The sequence below is a fragment of the Elephas maximus genome, chromosome 5 (genome assembly GCF_024166365.1).
Source record: "Elephas maximus indicus isolate mEleMax1 chromosome 5, mEleMax1 primary haplotype, whole genome shotgun sequence".
Classification (NCBI taxonomy): domain Eukaryota; kingdom Metazoa; phylum Chordata; class Mammalia; order Proboscidea; family Elephantidae; genus Elephas; species Elephas maximus.
The window spans coordinates 81,184,304-81,201,840 of NC_064823.1; the positions used below are offsets into that span (position 1 = coordinate 81,184,304).

Consider the following 17,537-nt stretch of genomic DNA (forward strand, 5'->3'; position numbering starts at 1 on the left):
TGACTATTCACAGTGGAAAACTTTGAAAGCTTTGTAAGACAGCAGGAGTGAGAAAGAAAGCGGAGAAGAGGAGAAAATTTAATCCAGTGGAGCCTGAATAACTTATGGTGGCAGGTATGGTTAGTAACCTAGGATCTCTTCCAGATTAAACAAATAGCTCTTGATTTGATTTTTTTTTTTTTTTACTATTCCATCCAAACCTGGATCCAAAGTCATTGTGGTGTATTAGAAAATAATAACATTTTCTGATTATAAAAGTAATATGATTATAGACCATTTGGAAAAATACAGGAAATAATTAAAAATTAAAATCAATCTCGTATCTCAGAGATGACTATTCTTAACTTTTTTTGGTATATTTCCTTGCAATCTTTTTGCTATGCATACATATATGTGCATATATACTTTTATAAAGTTAATATAATAGTCAATATACTGTTTTATATCCTATTTTTATTTACCATTATATTATGAGTACTTTCTCATATCATTAAATATTTTTCAGAAACATGATTTTTAAGTTGTTCAGTGTGTCATAGTATGGATATAATTTAACTCACTTAACAATACCCAACTGTTGGACACTAAGGTTATTTCTAAATATTTGCTATGGTGACTGTGATAACATTTTTGTTACACAAATCTTTGTGTTCATCTCTAATTTTCTTAGGACAAATATCTAAAAATGATATAACTGCATCAAAAGGTATGAACATTTTTAAGGCTAATAATATATATTATGAAACTGTCCTTCAGAAAAGTTTCAATTTATAATGTTCCCAGTGATTTATGTGAGTGTTCCTGTCTCAGTCAGTACCCCTGAAGACATTTGAGTAAAATCATTAAAAACAAAAAAACCTTGGAGATGAGTTGTATTTTGAATGTACTAGATAATCAAATGGATATAGCTAACAGCATCTGTTAGACTGCTGGAGGCAGAAATAAATATATAAATAATTGTGTTTAGAAATAAATAATTTAGAAAGAAGCAATGTCATTTGTATGCCACTTCCCCACACCTTGGGCTACAAGGCTTTGGGGAATAAATGGTCACACCTTCCTCTATCCATGTAATAGCTGCCTTAAAGCAGAAAAGATGTTCTCTAGAACAAGTTCCTTATGTACTTCCTCTAACTGCTATGCTGGAATGACCTAAGTGTTGTTTGACAGGAGACCCAGAGCTACTCTGTCATTCTTTAAAGAATTCTCTCTGAAACCCCGGAGCATCTCTGATATACTAGTAAGCTAAGGTGGGCTCTGCCTTCTTTCAATTTTTCCTTACCAGGCCAGTCCCACCTACTCCCACCCCTAAGAGAAGCTGTCTTGAAAATGTAAGGCTCCAGAGTTTGTGAAAATTTTTTACCTGGGTCTTCAAGCTTCTGGTTTTTCTCATCTAAGTTACAAAAGAAACACAGCAGTTTTAATGTTGGAGCAAAAGAACTGGAAGTTACTACAGATGCGGAAAAACTATTTTCAGGTAATATGGCCATAAAGAACTGCTCGGTACGTCCAGCAAACTACTGTTACCGAATTCAAGTGTCAGCCAGGGTCTAAATGCTACCTTGGCTAACAGGTTGAAACCTTCCTCTGATCCCCTTTACTTTGAAAAAAAAAAAAAAAAAATCACATACAGGCAGCCTCCTGGGGATCTCAAGGAGCCAGAAAACTGTCTGTCTTGAAGAGTTAGCTGAGGTCCCCATGAAGGAGCCAGGAGAACTTGGCACAATCGGCCAATAAGAAGAGCGGTTGCCATGAAAGTTCTTAGGGACAAGAAATGTGTCACTTCTATCAGGACAGGAAACATCTCTCTAAACATCAAGTATCAAACTGCATATTTAAGGAAACACCACATATTTTTTTCTCTTGAGCAAAGATAAAAATTGTAGCCACATGAGCCAAACACATAATAAGGGACTTAAAATACAAAGATTTGAGCTATATCCATAAGTGGAACCTGAAGGAAAAAATGGATCTTATTACCCAGATATTTCAATTAAATTATATCAAACATCAGGATATCTGAGAGATGCGAATGACTCATAGAAAAAAAGTTTTCTATTTTCATCTGGATGTTTGGTGTCACAGAGGCTCATCTCAATGACTGAATAGAGAGCTGTACCTAAAAGGTCCACAGACCATGCCAAGAGGGACTAGCTCTTCAGGTCCCACCTCCTTATTCTCCAGAAAGTTTCCATATTGCTCAAGTCTCCAGGGAGCCAACCCTCTCATTTGCAGGGAGGTAATTTTCCCCGCAACAGGCTCTTTTTTTTTTTCCCCTCTCATATCTGCCGTATCCGAAAGTATGTTTTTTTCTTCAGCTAAAAACTGAACTATTTAAACAAGGAAAAGTTATTTTTTTTAAATAAGGATTCTTTTTTTTTAATTACTCATTTTTTTAATTGGCATACTCACCAGGGCTGTAGACATAAGTGGGTTGAAAATACACTGAAATACAAACATATTTTCATTATATTGTACCATACTCAGATGTATCAGGTTCAATCTATTTTTATATACTTATTACTAATAAAGATTTGAGCTGGCTTACATTTAAGATACATACAAAATACGGTTATTAGGGAAAGTTTAACATTTCAATCTCAAACACAAATGGGTGTAGATTTGTTTGAACTACATGAAGAAGAATTCATAGAAAAGCAAGCAGGAAAACATGGAGAAATGGACCCTCATTTTCAAACTTTTTAATAAGGAAATCCTCAAAAGGATGCACCGTAAGCATGCATCAGCTCAAGGCATTTTGGTTCAAATTTGTTGGGCCTATTTGATAATGCCGTTTCCTGAATACTTTTAGTATCCCCTGTCTACCTTTCCAAATCTTTCCTATAGTCCTCTGAGAAAAAATTCTTCTTGTTACATCCTCCTATTTTTCCCTGAGGATGCTGAGACTGACCATATTACCATTCTGTCACCCTATCCTCCCCCAGAGAACCACAGGCCTTTATTAGTCTTCCAAATGCTATCTCCTATAGGGTCGCTATGAATCAGAATCGACTCAACGGCGCTGGGTTACTGGGTAAGACATCAAATGTAAGATTAAGAGTTTAGCTCTCTGCAGAAATCATGTGGGAAATGGGTGAGGACATACAGGCCTTCAGGAGTCCTTTGGCTCCTGTAAGGATAGGCTAGGCTGAGAGTAGCATGGTCCCTGCATGCCCAGGGCAATGCAGTGTTTGAGAAAACAGCCACAGGGTGTGGGTAGGTGGGCTGGGAGGGGGGAGAACTAAGGGGGCAGATGGCAAGCAGCACAGGCTGCTGGGCTCTCCACCTGAAAAGGCAGTCGCAATAGCGCAATTTAGCCTTGAGAAAATGATAGCTTTATAGTGTGGTAGGGTGGCTCTGACCCATACCCGTGAGAAATAACGCTGATAAAATTCCCATTACAGAGACAATACTTTAAAGCATATCTTACCCATGTTCTCAACACAATTTTCAGTTTTTAGTCCTGAAAAACAAAGATAACATTTTATTAGTTAGATATAACCTACCCTAGTAAGATTTCACATTGGCCTGTGTTTACTGGTAATCTAATCTGTCAGCTCTTAGTCTAGAACCTAGACACAACCTAATGAGATGCAAGTCGCAGAATAATTACATTTTTGTATTCAAAGGAGTCAGCCATCAGACAGCTTTATGACCTTTGACAAACATCTAACCTTCCAGGAATTCAGTTTCCTTATTTACATCTTTTACTAGGAGATTACTTGAAATGACATGCAAGGAACCACCCAAAGCTAACATTTTATGATTTTATTCCATGATTAGTTTGCAAAAGTTAGGAGAAAATTAGCCTGGTGTCCACTCGATTCTTCTTTTTAGCTACTAAACTTTCTCAACAGCGAAATCTACCTCTCTACCATGACAATTCCTATTCTTTGAGAAAAAAGAATCTAAATCAGATCTTCAAAATCCTTTAAAATGTGAACAAAGATCCTTCACATTCATGTAGGTCTTCAGAGAAACAGAGTTAGTCTAACCCAGAACATTCATCTGGATGTAAGGAAATCCACAATTTTTGGAGACTAGCAACATGGCATCCAACAGTACTTCTATAAGATCCCAGACCCTCTCACTGGTGATGCCTACGAGAAGTTATCTGTGCTGCAGCACTATCCCTGAGACGTGATACAGAGGGGAATCTGCTAGTCTACTCAGCAGCAGTAAGACAAGGAAGTAAGTGAGAAAGAGTTCAGATCTGGTGCCAACCTTAGTACTGGAGGGCTGCCCTGGCCCTCACATGAAGGTCCATGCTTCCTATGACCTCTTCTCCATATCTAACTCACTGATCTAATCTGAAAGTTCAACTACCTGAGGAAAAGCCTCTGCACCTGAATTGCAGGAAGTCTCTGAGAGGCATGGCTCTATTATGAGAGATATACTCTTCTACAACCAAATCAAAACCAAACCAGTTGCCGTTGAGTAGATGTGGACTCAAGGCAACCCCATGTGTGTTAGAGTAGAACTATGCTCCATAGGGTTTCAGTGGCTGATTTTTTGGACGTCAGGCCTTTCTTTTGAAGCCCCCATGGGTGGGCTTGAACCACCAACCTTTCAGTTAGCAGCTGCGAGCTTAATTGTTTCCACCACCCAGTGAGGTCCACTCTTCTACAACCTGTTCCCAAATTCTGCTCCATTTGTGGAGTTTAAACCAAGAATCCAGGTGGCTTGATCAGTTTCTACTGCTCTAGGAAATGGTATACATCTGTTAGAATCTGGATGATGCTCTTAGACTAAATCCAAGAGTTTGGCCAGACTAGAAATGCAAGAACAAAATACAGTTCTAGAAACTATTACAAAATTTGCCCCAGCAGGAGGTGAGGGGGTGCCATCTCAAGCAAAACAGACAGCCTAGTTGAGGGTAAGTTGAAAGGTTAAGGGAACTGTTCACAGGACAGCTACAGATATAGTAGAGAGATTCAGCTGGGGACTGGGCACTAGGGGAATTTTTAAAAGTCTTTGTCCAAATTAGAGCAAACCTCAGAATCACCTGTGGTGCTTGTTAAAATTGCTAACTCCAGGACCCTAACAGAGGTCTATCATATGGAATTTCTGGGGATGATACCTTGTAACCTGCATTTTTAACAAGAACTCCAAGTGATTATAAGCATAAAGTTTTTGCAAACCACTGGGTTAGAACCTCCTCAATAGTAGAGGATGTTGTTAGGTACTGTCGAGTCAGTTCCGACTCATAGCAACCCTACGTACAACGAAATTAAACACTGGCCGGTCCTGCACCATCCTCACAATAGTTGTTATGCTTGAGCCCACTGTTGCAGCCACCATGTCATTTCATCTCATTGAGGGTCTTCCTCTTTTTTGCTGACCCTCTACTTTACCAAGCATGATGTCCTTCTCCAGGGACTGACCTCTCCTGACAACATGTCCAAAATACGTGGAAGGAATCTCGCCATCTTTGCTTCTAAGGAGCATTCTGGTGTAGAGAATGAGTATATTTAATGTTTAACACATATCCATTTTGTCAATCAAAAGCTCCATTTCTCCTTCCTATCTGGATCTAATTTTCCATTAGCATTTTCAGCAGCAGGAAAGTAATCAAACTATTTTAGGTGTCTAAAGAAGCTGCAGGGTAAAAACAGGTAAGAGATTGATGCAGAAATAAAAGAGAGAAGGCACAAATATAATATATAGGAAATGAAAAAGGGAACAACCCCCCCCACCCCCCACCAAAAATGGCAAAGGACAAGGACAGCAGTTTTACGAAGAAGAAAACACAGATGGCTCATAAATGTATTTAAAAAGTTCAATTTTATAAGTAGTTCAAGACTGCAAAGTGAGATACTATTTTACAGTCCACTGGAATGGCAAAAATGAAGAAGTCCAATAATACCAAGTATTGGTGAGAATGTGGATTAATGGGAACTTTTACACTGTTAGTAGGAAGGTAAATTGGTGCAACTTCAGGAAAGAATTTTTCACTATCTGATAGAACTTAACACCTACCACCTCTATGAGTCCAAATTCTAAGTACATACCCTAAAAAAACTCTTACATACCTGCACAGGTGGTTATGGACTAGAATGTGCATAGGAACATTGTTGATAATAACAAAAAATTAGAATCAACCCAAATGTCCATGGACCTTTGTTGTGTTCAAACAATGGAATATCATACAGTGTTAAAATGACTGAACTACAACTACACACAACAGAATTGTTAATATTTTTGCTCTTAAGTTGGATAGTAGATTCATCACTGTTCATTCTATTATGTTTGTAAATGTACATATATTATTTATATTATTTTCTATAATCACACATTACATAAAAACCTTTTAAAAATACATTAGACAAGGTCATACAATTTCAGAGGTAGAAAGAACTCTAAAGATCATCTGGTTCAACTCCCTTAAAAAAAAAATTTTTTTTTTTTTTTTAGAGAAAAGAAGTCTAAGTTACCATTTAAGGTCACATAGATAAGAAAAGGTAATATAGAGGACATGACATCCTCTTTTTTTTTTTTTTTTCATACCCCCCCACACTATTTCCATGCCCCTAAGTCCATTCCTTTAGAGTACAGAGCCGAGGCTATATCCTACACAGAATGCCTTGAAAAGGTTCAGGCCAAAAGTTTTCTTGTGTACTCCATCTCAGGATTTCCCTGAGTAGCAGGTATAGCACCTAAAGAGCTGAATCCCTAAAAAAACACCGATTCATCAGCAAAGGAAATCAGACCAAAACAGCAAGTAATTGGAAGGTCTTAGATTCTCGGAAATCTGAGTTCAGAAGCTGCTGAAGCCATTGTGGCCAGAAGTTAGAAGAATCAGAAATGGTTAAATACACCAGAGATTAAAACAAAACAAAACAAAAAACATACCAACAGGGAATTCTAGTGAACATAAAACCCCAAAACAGAGTAGAACTGCCCCACAGTTTCCAAGGAGCACCTGGCAGATTCAAACTGCCGGCCCTTTGGTTAGCAGCCATAGCACTTAACCACTATGCTACCAGGGTTTCCACCTAGTGAACATGGCAGTCTAAATATTTGTGTTTTATTTCTGCTTCCTCCGGAAACAATACTAAACTACCACAAAGGAATAAATATGATATGAACCCACAAGGACAAAGAGAATGAGTGAGGAAACCACAGCTGACAAAAATGTCAAACTAATTTTGAAAGATGGAAAGCAGACAGAAGAGTGAATAACTGACTTAATGGAGCCTTCCAGGGAGGAAGTCAACAATAAGGAAGCAGATTCCTGCCACAGAATTCCAGAAAGGCTCAGGAATTGGAGGCACTTGGTGGGCTGGGGTTGGAAATACAAGGATTGGTTGAAATTCTGTATAAGGAATAAGGTCTTAGAACTTTTTTTCATGACCCTGGCAGAAGACCGTAATAAAGTTTATTCTTGGGAGGTCATGCACACAAAATTGTGGACTCAGGAACTTCGGCATAGCTGAAGGTAGAGGAGAAGCACAAAATGAAAAACAGAAGGAAAAAAAATGAGAGTCCACATAAAGTCCCAGGTCCTTCTTCCTCCAAGCTCCCAGAATATTGGAGGCCAGACTTATTATTTCCGCCCCCACACTCTCCAACCAGAAAAAAACCAAAAGCATTCTCTGTGAGACAACCGGTCAGCCTAAAAGACGACGACTACAGATGATGACGCTAGTAAGTACCCCAACAAAGCAGTCAACAAATCCACTTCCTCTCTCCCTGTTCCCTTTCCACAGTTTCTATCAAGCTGAATCTGAACTGACAGCCAAGATTTATCAGACATTTGGGGAAAATCTCTAATATGAAAAACAGAGATTAAAGCCAGAAAACAAAAAAAGAATTCATCAAAGACACAAGGAAAATATTAGTCCAGAGGACTAATGGACCACATGAACCATAGCCTCCACCAGAAAGGACTAGATGGTGCCCGGCTACTACCACCTACTGCTCTGACAGGGATCATGATGGAGGGTTCTGGTCAGAGCAGGATTAAAATACAGAACAAAATTCAAATTCACAAAAAAAGACCAAACTTACTGGTCTGACAGAGACTGGAGGAATTCCCTAGACTATGACCCCCAGATACCCTGCTAACTCAGAACTGAAGCCACTCCCAAAGCCCACCTTTCAGTCAAAGGTTAGCCAGGCTATAAAACAAACAATAACACACATGAGGAATACGCTTCTTAGTTCAGTCAAGTATATGAGACCAAATGGGCAACAACTGTCCAAAAGCAAAGACGAGAAGGCAGGAAAGGACACGAAAATGGAATAATAATCACGGGTAACCAGGAATGTAAAGGTGAAAGGGAAGAGTGCTGACACATTGCAGGGATTGCAACCAGTGTCACAAAACAATTTGTGTATAAATTTTGAATGAGAAACTAATCTGCGCTGTAAACTTTCACCTAAAGCACAATAAAAAAATTTTTTAAAAAGGAATTCAGTATAAACAAAGACAATGCAAGGAGCAGAAAAAAACTTACACACACACACACTGAACATCTAAACCATAACTAATATCATGAGAAAGATAAAATAGCTTGTACACAAAACAAGAATAACCCCCCCCCCCAAAAAAAAAAAAAAACCAAGCCAGTCACCACTAAGCCAATTCCAACTCACAGTCCCTGGGTGGCACACCTGGTGAAGCATTTAGATACTAACCAAAAACATGAAAAAAACACCTGGAACCCACCTACTTCCAAAAGGTCACAGGATTAAAGACCCTGGAGTGCAGTTCTACTCTGAACACATGGGGTCGCTATGAAACAAGAGCAAAAAAAATAAATAAATAAAAAGGGAACTTTCAGATAACAAGAATGAATATTAAAATCAAATACATAAGCATGTTTTTTAAAAATTCAATTGATGGGTTGGAAGATAAAATAAGGAGATTTCTCAGAAAGTAGAATAAAAATACAAAGAGAAGAAAAATAGGACAGAACATTTAAGAAATCGAGTTAACAGAAGTCCATCATTCAGCTCACTCTTTTAGAAAGAGAAAATAAACTCAGATCATATTCACAGTTAAGAGGTTTATTAAGGAACTAACAGGGTACAACTCAGGATCAGGATCAATACTAATCATCAAAGACATAATGCAGACACATAGAAAGCTTTCCCAGAACTGAAAACACGAATTTTCAGATTGAATGGGACCATGGTGTGCCCTGCATAATGAATGATAAGAGACCCACACCACACCCACTCCACTGCCCACACACAGTAAGGATCCTAAGTCTTGAGTTCAGCTAGAGCTAGACAGTTAAACTCATCCAACCACAAAAGGTGTCTGAATCATTTAGGACGAAAAAGGCCAGGGAATACAGTATGCTTTCAGGGCAGCTTCAGGTGTCTTTCTTCAGTGGGAGTTCTCATAGCAGCCCAAACCCCGCAAGTGGCAGCTCAGGTTTGGGTGTGGGAGCCATTCTGGCTAAAAAAAAATTAAAAAATTTTTTTTTTTTTTTAGTAAGAATCAAATAAGAACTAGCACCTCTTGTAACAGCCCATGGCCATGACATCAAGGGGAACATCTGGATACAAGTCACACATTACTCAGGGAAGTCCAAAGATACGACTTCCCACCAGGTACTTTGAATTCATATACAATTCTCCCAATCCAGGTGCAGTTTTCCAATCAGGAGTCATTTTTAACCATAAGGAATGTGGCCTGATTATACAAAATAACATTCCACCTTTATCAAGTTTTTTAGGAAAACAGTATAGAAAAAGATAAATCTGAGGTAATTTTTCCATGAGGAGGGAAAAGCATTTTGTTTCCACTCCCATGATTTTGGGTTAATACCAAGATCAATATCTATGACCACCAGGATTTTGGTAATGAGGTATTTATATTCCTGTCACTTTCTAACCAACTGGACTATTTTTTTTTTAGCTAACTAGTTTCTGTAAGGCCCACAATACGTTTTTTTTTTTTTATCTTTAAAATCATAGGCAAGTTGTATTAAGCCATCAGGACTCATCTAGACTCCCGAGGGATAAGAATCTGGATTAGCACAAACCTGATTCTTATAAGGCAGAGGTCAGGCATACCTCCATTCTCCAACTTCTTCACCATTTCTGACACCAGCCGTCCACCTCCCCAACACCACAGCACTCTTCTATTTCTCTGATGGGTTTGAAAGTTCATTGCAACGGCCACACAGAATTCACAGACCATATCACAGCTGACTGGTTTATTAAGGAAGTAACAGGGTACAACTCAGGAACAGGATGAGGAAACATGTAGGCAAAGTCTACAAAGCTCTCCCAAAGTATAGAGCACAGCCCTCCCTTCTTCAGTGCAGGACAGCTCTCTCAGCTCCTCTTGGCCATGCATGCCTCCTTTTGGCTGTGTATTACCCCTCTCTGCCATGCAGACCTCCTCTTGGTCATTCATGCCCCCTCCCAGCTGTGCAGGCCTCTCTGCCTTTGGTCTCTCCGCCATCGACCTCTCCACTGCTAAATAACCCAGGTCACAGTGTAGCAGCTTGCTCAGCTCTCAGCTGGATTCTAAGCAGCAGGTTTCTGCCATAACCACTGACTCTGCCACAGGGTCCCTTCTGGGCCTGGGGTCACTGGCTCTGCCACAGGGCCTCTTCCAGGCCTCTTGCTGTCTTCAGTGTTACAGCTGTCTCAGGAGGTTCTTCACCTCTTCTCTGCTTTGTCTCTCTTCTTGCCTTTTTAAAACCTCTGTGAGGTTGGCTGCTTATATAAGCAAATTCCTTGTCAATTTTAAGGCATGGCCCTCCCAGCAGGACAACAAACAGACCAATCCCCAACGTGGATTGGTCTATTTGCACAGTAAACCAACCAATGCCTGCAAGGTGCATAAAACAGACCAATCACAGGGTAGACTGCAACCCAGGGCTAAATAAAAAGTATCAAACCATCACATTGTTTCTAGCTTACCCAGGAAATGTCTATCAACCTGGACGAAGGTAACAAGCCCTCTGAGGTAAAAAAAAAAAAAAACAACTAGGGCAAAGGAACTCCTCAGGGCTTAGGGGAAAAAAAATCTCCCAAGCTATTTTTCCAAAGAACCATGACAAAAAGCTAATAAAGGAACTCATTTCACTACACAAGCTTATAACAATACAAGACAGTGTTTAGCACACTAAATATTGTTTGGTATAATTTTTGTATCCCTCTTAGCAATATTATCTTTTTCACTCAGAGGCCAGGTCATATTTCAGTCACAAAGAAACAAAATTCTGATTATATTCTTCTGGCTTGGCCTTTTAAAAACCCTGGTCATGGGCCTTCATACTGTTCTAAATCATTACTTTAGGGAGTTTATGACCCTGCATTCCCATTAGTCATCTTTAGATGGCAGCAGAGGATATTGGTTAGATGGCAATCTAGGGTTAACTACACAAGACATACAGTCTTTGTCAGAGACTTCCAAACAAAGGGTACATGTGAGCCTCCACAAAGACCTGTCTCCCTGTGGCTAGTTTGAACATTAAGCTGCTATATACCTCTGACCTTGTCCGCAGACACACAGCAGTTTGCCCATTTCCCTACACCCTTTCTTCACACAGAGGCTCATTTGAGCTTCACCCGGGAGCTCTGGCTCATTCAGAATCAACCTGATGGCTCTACCCTTTTTGCTCTATGACAATTCCAATCATAAACATGGAGCCTGTGGGCTCCTGTGCCCATCAAGCGAACACGAGAGCTTAATTTGGCCACTGCAGTAGCCACTGCAGCCAGAATGACTCGACAAATGGCATTTGGCCTAATGCATCGGGAGCATCAAAGCAGTATCATTTTAGACAGTCCAACTGCACTGGGATTCTGGTGGTGATGTGCTGGTAAAGTTTAACAGGCTCTCCTGACAAAATTAAATTAAAAGCCCTCATTTGTAGTGTTTGCTTATAACCATGGTATAAATATTCTCAACCACGGCCAATTTCAAGCTACTGACGTGACATCACTGACAGAGGCATCAGCTCCCACGAACATCAGCTCCTATGAGCCAGCTCCAGCCAGTTCGGTTTTGGGTAAGCTGCAATGTGTGGCTGGTGAGGAGAACGGGCAGTTTTTCCCTTGGCACAAATTTGCTCACTCCAGCCCTAATCTGCCCCTTTAAGGAGAATCATTAGTCCCATTCACACACTACTACGCATGGCTGGATCAAGAGGGAGGCAAGTGAAATGCCTGTTGTTTTTGTTGTGTGCCGTCGAGTCGATTCTGACTCATGGTGACCCTGTAAGACAGAGTAGAAACTGCCTCGTAGGGTTTTCTTGGCTGCCATTTTTATGGGAGCAGATTGCCAGGTCTTTCCCCTGGAGACCCGCTGGGTAGGTTTAAACTGCTGACCTTTTAGTTCGCAGCTAAGCGCTTAACCACTGTACCACCAAGGCTCCTAAGTGAAGTGTCTATGATGCAAATTTTAAGGAAGCACTCTCAGGATTATGCAAGAACAGGGTGTGACAAGTGTTAAGACCCTGAGAGTAAGAGCCTCCTTAAATCTTGCACCCCAAATACCTCACTGGTCTCCAGGAGGCCTCACTCTAGTCCAGTTCCCGTGCCACATAGTTTCTGCCATCAAGTCATAAATTGATTAGTTCCCACCCAGGTGTCGATCTCTCAACAGCACTTCCCTACTCATCCTTTTTATCTCATTAGTGCCTTAGCCACCTTGAGTCAAGGGTCTGAACGTCTACCTCATTTCTGAGGCCCCATCACAATAATCACTTTGCGTGACCAGCAGCCATGGTTTGTATTCAACAGAAACCACACTCACAAGACCCAAAAAGCTCACCCCCTCTTCATTTTACTTCTGAAGATGAATGCAAGGCTTAGTATACTGTTTAGGGACAGGGCAGCATTAGAAACGTCCTTTCAGCATATGTTTTCACAGCAGTCCAGGGTTGTTCTTTAGCTCCCCAAATGACAGCTCAGGAATAAGGAAATAAGATTACACAGGTGGGTACAGGAGCCACATGACTTAGTAGTCTCATGCCTGCCACATATATAGACCAGTACTCTTGTACCAGTCCATGTGTATACCCTCAGCAATCCAAGAGGACGAACACCTGAGTATAAGTCATATCAATTCAGGGTAACTCGGAGTTATGGTCTCCCCTCAGGTATGTATAATTCATTCACAATCCTCCCAGCTCAGATGCACTTTGCCAGTCAGGGGTTATGTTTACCATAGGCAGTGTTGCACAGCTGTCATCCCACCTTTAGTCAATTACGAAGAAATAGTGCTGGAAGAAATTCAACAGGAGGCTGTCTTTCTCAGGAGGAAGGACAAAGGGTTTTCTTAACCCTTTACTCACATACACAAAGGCACATCATTACAACATTTCAGGATATTTGGGACTGAGGTAGAACACTCCAAAGCTAAAACTCTTGGTGTGACTGAGACTTCTAGCTGGGGTCTGTGCCAAAATCTTTCTTGTCCTAAGCAATGCCATCTTAGATTTCTAAATGTAGTTTCTGTCATACAATGTAGGTTTCACTTCTGTGAAATTTTCCATGTACCCTAATCTAGATAAATGTGGTTTTACCTACCCTACTGTGCTATCAGGAGGGATCAGTCCCTGGAGAAGGTCATCATGCTTCGTAAAAGAGGGTTACCGAAAAAAGAGGTAGACCCTCAACAAGATCGACTGACACAGTGGCTGCAACAATGGGCTCAAGCACAAAAACAACTGTCAGGATGGCGCAGGGCCAGGCAATGTTTCATTCTGTTGTACATAGAGTCACTATGAGTCAGAATCGACTCGACAGCACCTAACAACAACAACTCTGCTAAAGGAAGAGTCTGTGGTTAGAAACTGCTGATGTTAGAAAAAGATAATCCAAGGAGGCGGAGCCAACATGGTGCTATAGACAGAAGCATCATGCCACCCCTCCACAGCAAACACCCGAAAAACTAAGTAAAACAGATACAAACTTCACTCCTGGAACCCTAAGCATCAAATGAAAGGATAAAGAACTCAACCAATCACAGAATGGCATAAGAAACTGACAGAACAGAGAACAAGGAGAGCTACAGAATGGAAGTTCCCTATCAACCAAGGTGGCACAGATTCACCATCTTGGACTCCTTCAGCCACCAAGAACAGTGGACAGGGAATATGGGGAGGTTGCTTCACACGGCTCCCAGCAGGAGACATAGCACCTGGCAACCAGGGATACATGCTTTCCCACTTCCCATCCTTCTTTCCTTTGTATGGCCTCCATCGCATTCCAGTGGGCCATGGTCCCTCGGCTGGGGAGGCACTGGATCCTTGCTACTTAGATTTACCTTGACCTCACTAGCTGGCTCCTTCAGTGCCATTTTTTCATTGTTGTTGCTGCTTTTTTGGTTTCTTCTCTCTCTCACACCTTCCTCCTTTCCTTTCTCCCAAACACCTGGTGTCATGTGCCATCTCCACCCCTTCTTGACAGGCTGTGCAGTGCTGCTCGACTGGGTAGCCCCGTCCCCAGTATGCGCTGCCATGCTGGTGGACTCGCTGGGGGCAATGCTTTTCCTTTGTTTCTCAGTTTCTTATTTCTCTCTGCCTCCCTTCCTTTCCTTTCTCCAGAATACCTGGCCCTGTGTGCCATCTCCACTCCTTCTAGATGGGCTGTGCAGTGCTGTTCAGCTGGGGAACCCGTGCCACCATGCCAGTGGGCTCCCTTGGGTCATTTTTTTTCTTTGCTTGGTTTCTTGTCTCTCTCTACCTTCTTTCCTTTCCTTTGTCCCGAACACCTGGCACTGCGTGACATCTCTTCTCCTTCTTGATGGGCTGTGCAGTACTAAATGGCTGGGGAGTGGCTTTTGGTGGGCTCTCTTGGGGGTATTTCTATCTTTCTTTCCTTTTTTTTTTCAGTTTCTTGTCTCTCTCTACCTTCCTTCCTTTCCCTTCACCTGGCCACGTATTCCTTTCTCTTTTTGTCTTCCAGTTTTTTATCTCTCTCTCCCGTCCTTCTTTTCCTTTCTCCCAACCACACAGCCGTATGTGCTGACTCTGCCCCTTCTTGATAGGCTGTGTCACACCACCTGGCTAGAAAGCCACCAGCACATGGCTTCCCTAGGTTTGCGTCACTCCAGCGGTAGGCTCCCCCAATACCTTTTTAACTTTGGGGGCTTCTGCTTCTCTCTCTTTTTTCCCCACACATCACATCCTCCCCCTTCTCTCCTGCCTATCTGCACCACATGCTGAGCATTGCACCCCAGAGTGGCACAGGCATGGACCACCAGACCTTGCCCTGCACTGCCTCATGGCTCTGCCCTGTTTGCTCCAGTACATGCCATGAATGACCCATCCCTATCCCACCCCCTCTGCTGGACCTGCCCTACTGCACCATAGCTGAGTGACTGTCCCTGCCCATTGGGCAAGTGGTGAGAAGTACTGTGCCCACAGACAGGCAAACAATATAAAGAATGCCCAGCCCGCCTGCCCAGACGTAACCAAATAAAACAAAAAATCAACACGAAACAAATCTACAAACAATAAATGAAGAAAATAATTACTGAAGGCCCCAAAGACAGCAGATATCAAAACATACTTAAAAAAAAAAAGATAGGATGGTTCTAGTAGGTGTCCAAAATAAAAACACCAGATGATCTTCCAGTAGAAGAAAAGGCACTGGAATTACCTGATAGGAAATTCAAAACTCTAATATCCAGGGCTATCCAAGAGATGGAAGGAAAAAGCAGATAAAAATAAGGAAAAAATAGACACAATCATGGAAAAGACAGACAAAATCATGGAAAAGACAGACAAAACAATGGAAGAATTCAGGAAAATAATACAGGGACAGAATGTCAAAATAAACACACAACTAGAAATCATACAAAAATGGCAGTTAGAAATCTAAAAGATAAACAAGGTTTCAGAAATGGACAGTGTCAAAGCAGGTTTGAGGAGCAAGTTGGAAACAATGGAAGACAGGGTCAGTAAAATTGAAGACAAATCCTACTGGGGAAGCCAGCACAACCTATACAAAGCAAGGTCATGGTAGCTCCATAGACACATTCAAACTTCCTGAGGGACTGAATTGCTGGGCTGAGGGCTGTGGGGGCCATGATCTCAGGGAACATCTAGCTCAACTGGCATAACATAGTTTATGAAGAATATGTTCTACATTCTACTTTGGCGAGTAGCATCTGGGGTCTTAAAAGCCTATGAGCAGCCATCTAGGATACTCCACTGGTCTCACCCCTTTGGGTGCAAGAAAGAATGAAAATAACTAAAGATACAAGGGAAAGATTAGTCCAAAAGACTAATGGACCATATCTACCACGGCCTCCACCAAACTAAGTCCAGTAAAACTAGATGGTGCCCAGCTACCACCACTAACTGCTCTGACAGGGATCACAATAGAGGGTCCTAGACAGAGCTGGAGAAAAATGTAGAACGAAATTCTAACTCAAAAAGACCAGACTTGCTGGTCTGACAGAGACTGGAAAAACCCTGAGAGTATGGCCTCTGGACACCATTTCAGCTCAGTAATGAGGTCACTCCTGAGGTTCACTCTTCAACTATAGATTGAACAGGCTCATGGCATAAAACAAGACTAAAGGGGCACACCAGCCCTGGGGCAGAGACTGGAAGGCAGGAGGGAACAGGAAACCCAGGGTAAGATGGGAGAGTGTTGACATGCTGTGGGGTTGTTAACCAATATCACAGAACAATGTATGTACTAACTGTTTGAACAGAAACTAGTTTGTTCTGTAAATCTTCATCTAAAGTACAATAAAATAAAGAAAAGAAATTGAAGACAAATCCTTAGATACCACTTTGAGGAAAAATCAGACAAAAGAACAAAGAAAAATGAAGAAAACCTGAGAATGATGTGGGACACAATCAAAAGCAAAAATCTGTGAGTGATTGGAGTTCCAGAACAGGGGGAGAAAATGAAAACCAGAGAGAATCACTGAAGAATTGCTGATGGAAAACTTCCATAATATCATGAAAGATGAAAAGCTGACCATCCAAGAAGCTCCCTGAACCCCATACTGGATAGACCCAAAAAGAAAATCACCAAGACATAGCTAAAACCAAGGACAAAGAAACAATCCTGAGAGCTGCTCAAGGAAAACAAAAAGCCACATACAGCAGGGAAACAATAAGACTAAGCTCTGATTACTTGACAGAAGCCATGCAGGCAAGAAGACAATAAGATGACATATATAAAACCTTGAAAGAAGAAAATTGCCAACCAAGAATAATATATCCTGCAAAACTCTCACTCAAATATGATGGCAAAATTAGGACATTTCCACATAAACAGGTATTAAGGGAACACGTAAAAAGCAAACCAAACTTACAAGAATTATTAAAGGGAGTCCTTTGGTTAGAGAACCAACAACATCAGACAACAGCCTAAATCTAGAACACGAGACCACATCAGCCAGATACCAACCTAGGTAACGAACTCTCAAGGATAAAACAAAATTAAAAGATTTACAACAGGGAACCAGAGATGTTAATCTGTAAAGGATGGCACCATCAGAACAATAAAAGAGAAAATAAACAGTGTAGGTATAGAACTTTCGAATGGAGGGGAAGGCAAGGAGATACCAAGTAATAAAGGGTTGCTTTAAACTTAGG

At 41.2% G+C, this 17,537-nt stretch overlaps 1 protein-coding gene across 1 annotated transcript in view; it reads right to left on the minus strand.

Annotated features, from left to right (window-relative positions):
- The window catches only part of ART3 (ADP-ribosyltransferase 3 (inactive)), a 90,482-nt gene that overhangs the window by 8,109 nt on the left and 64,836 nt on the right, over positions 1-17,537 (minus strand). Inside the window, exons 4-5 of the mRNA XM_049885979.1 lie at positions 3,431-3,463; positions 2,413-2,445 (exon numbers count right to left, since the gene is read on the minus strand). Coding sequence (XP_049741936.1) covers positions 2,413-2,445; positions 3,431-3,463 — 66 coding nt within the window. The remainder of the gene's footprint in view (positions 1-2,412; positions 2,446-3,430; positions 3,464-17,537) is intronic.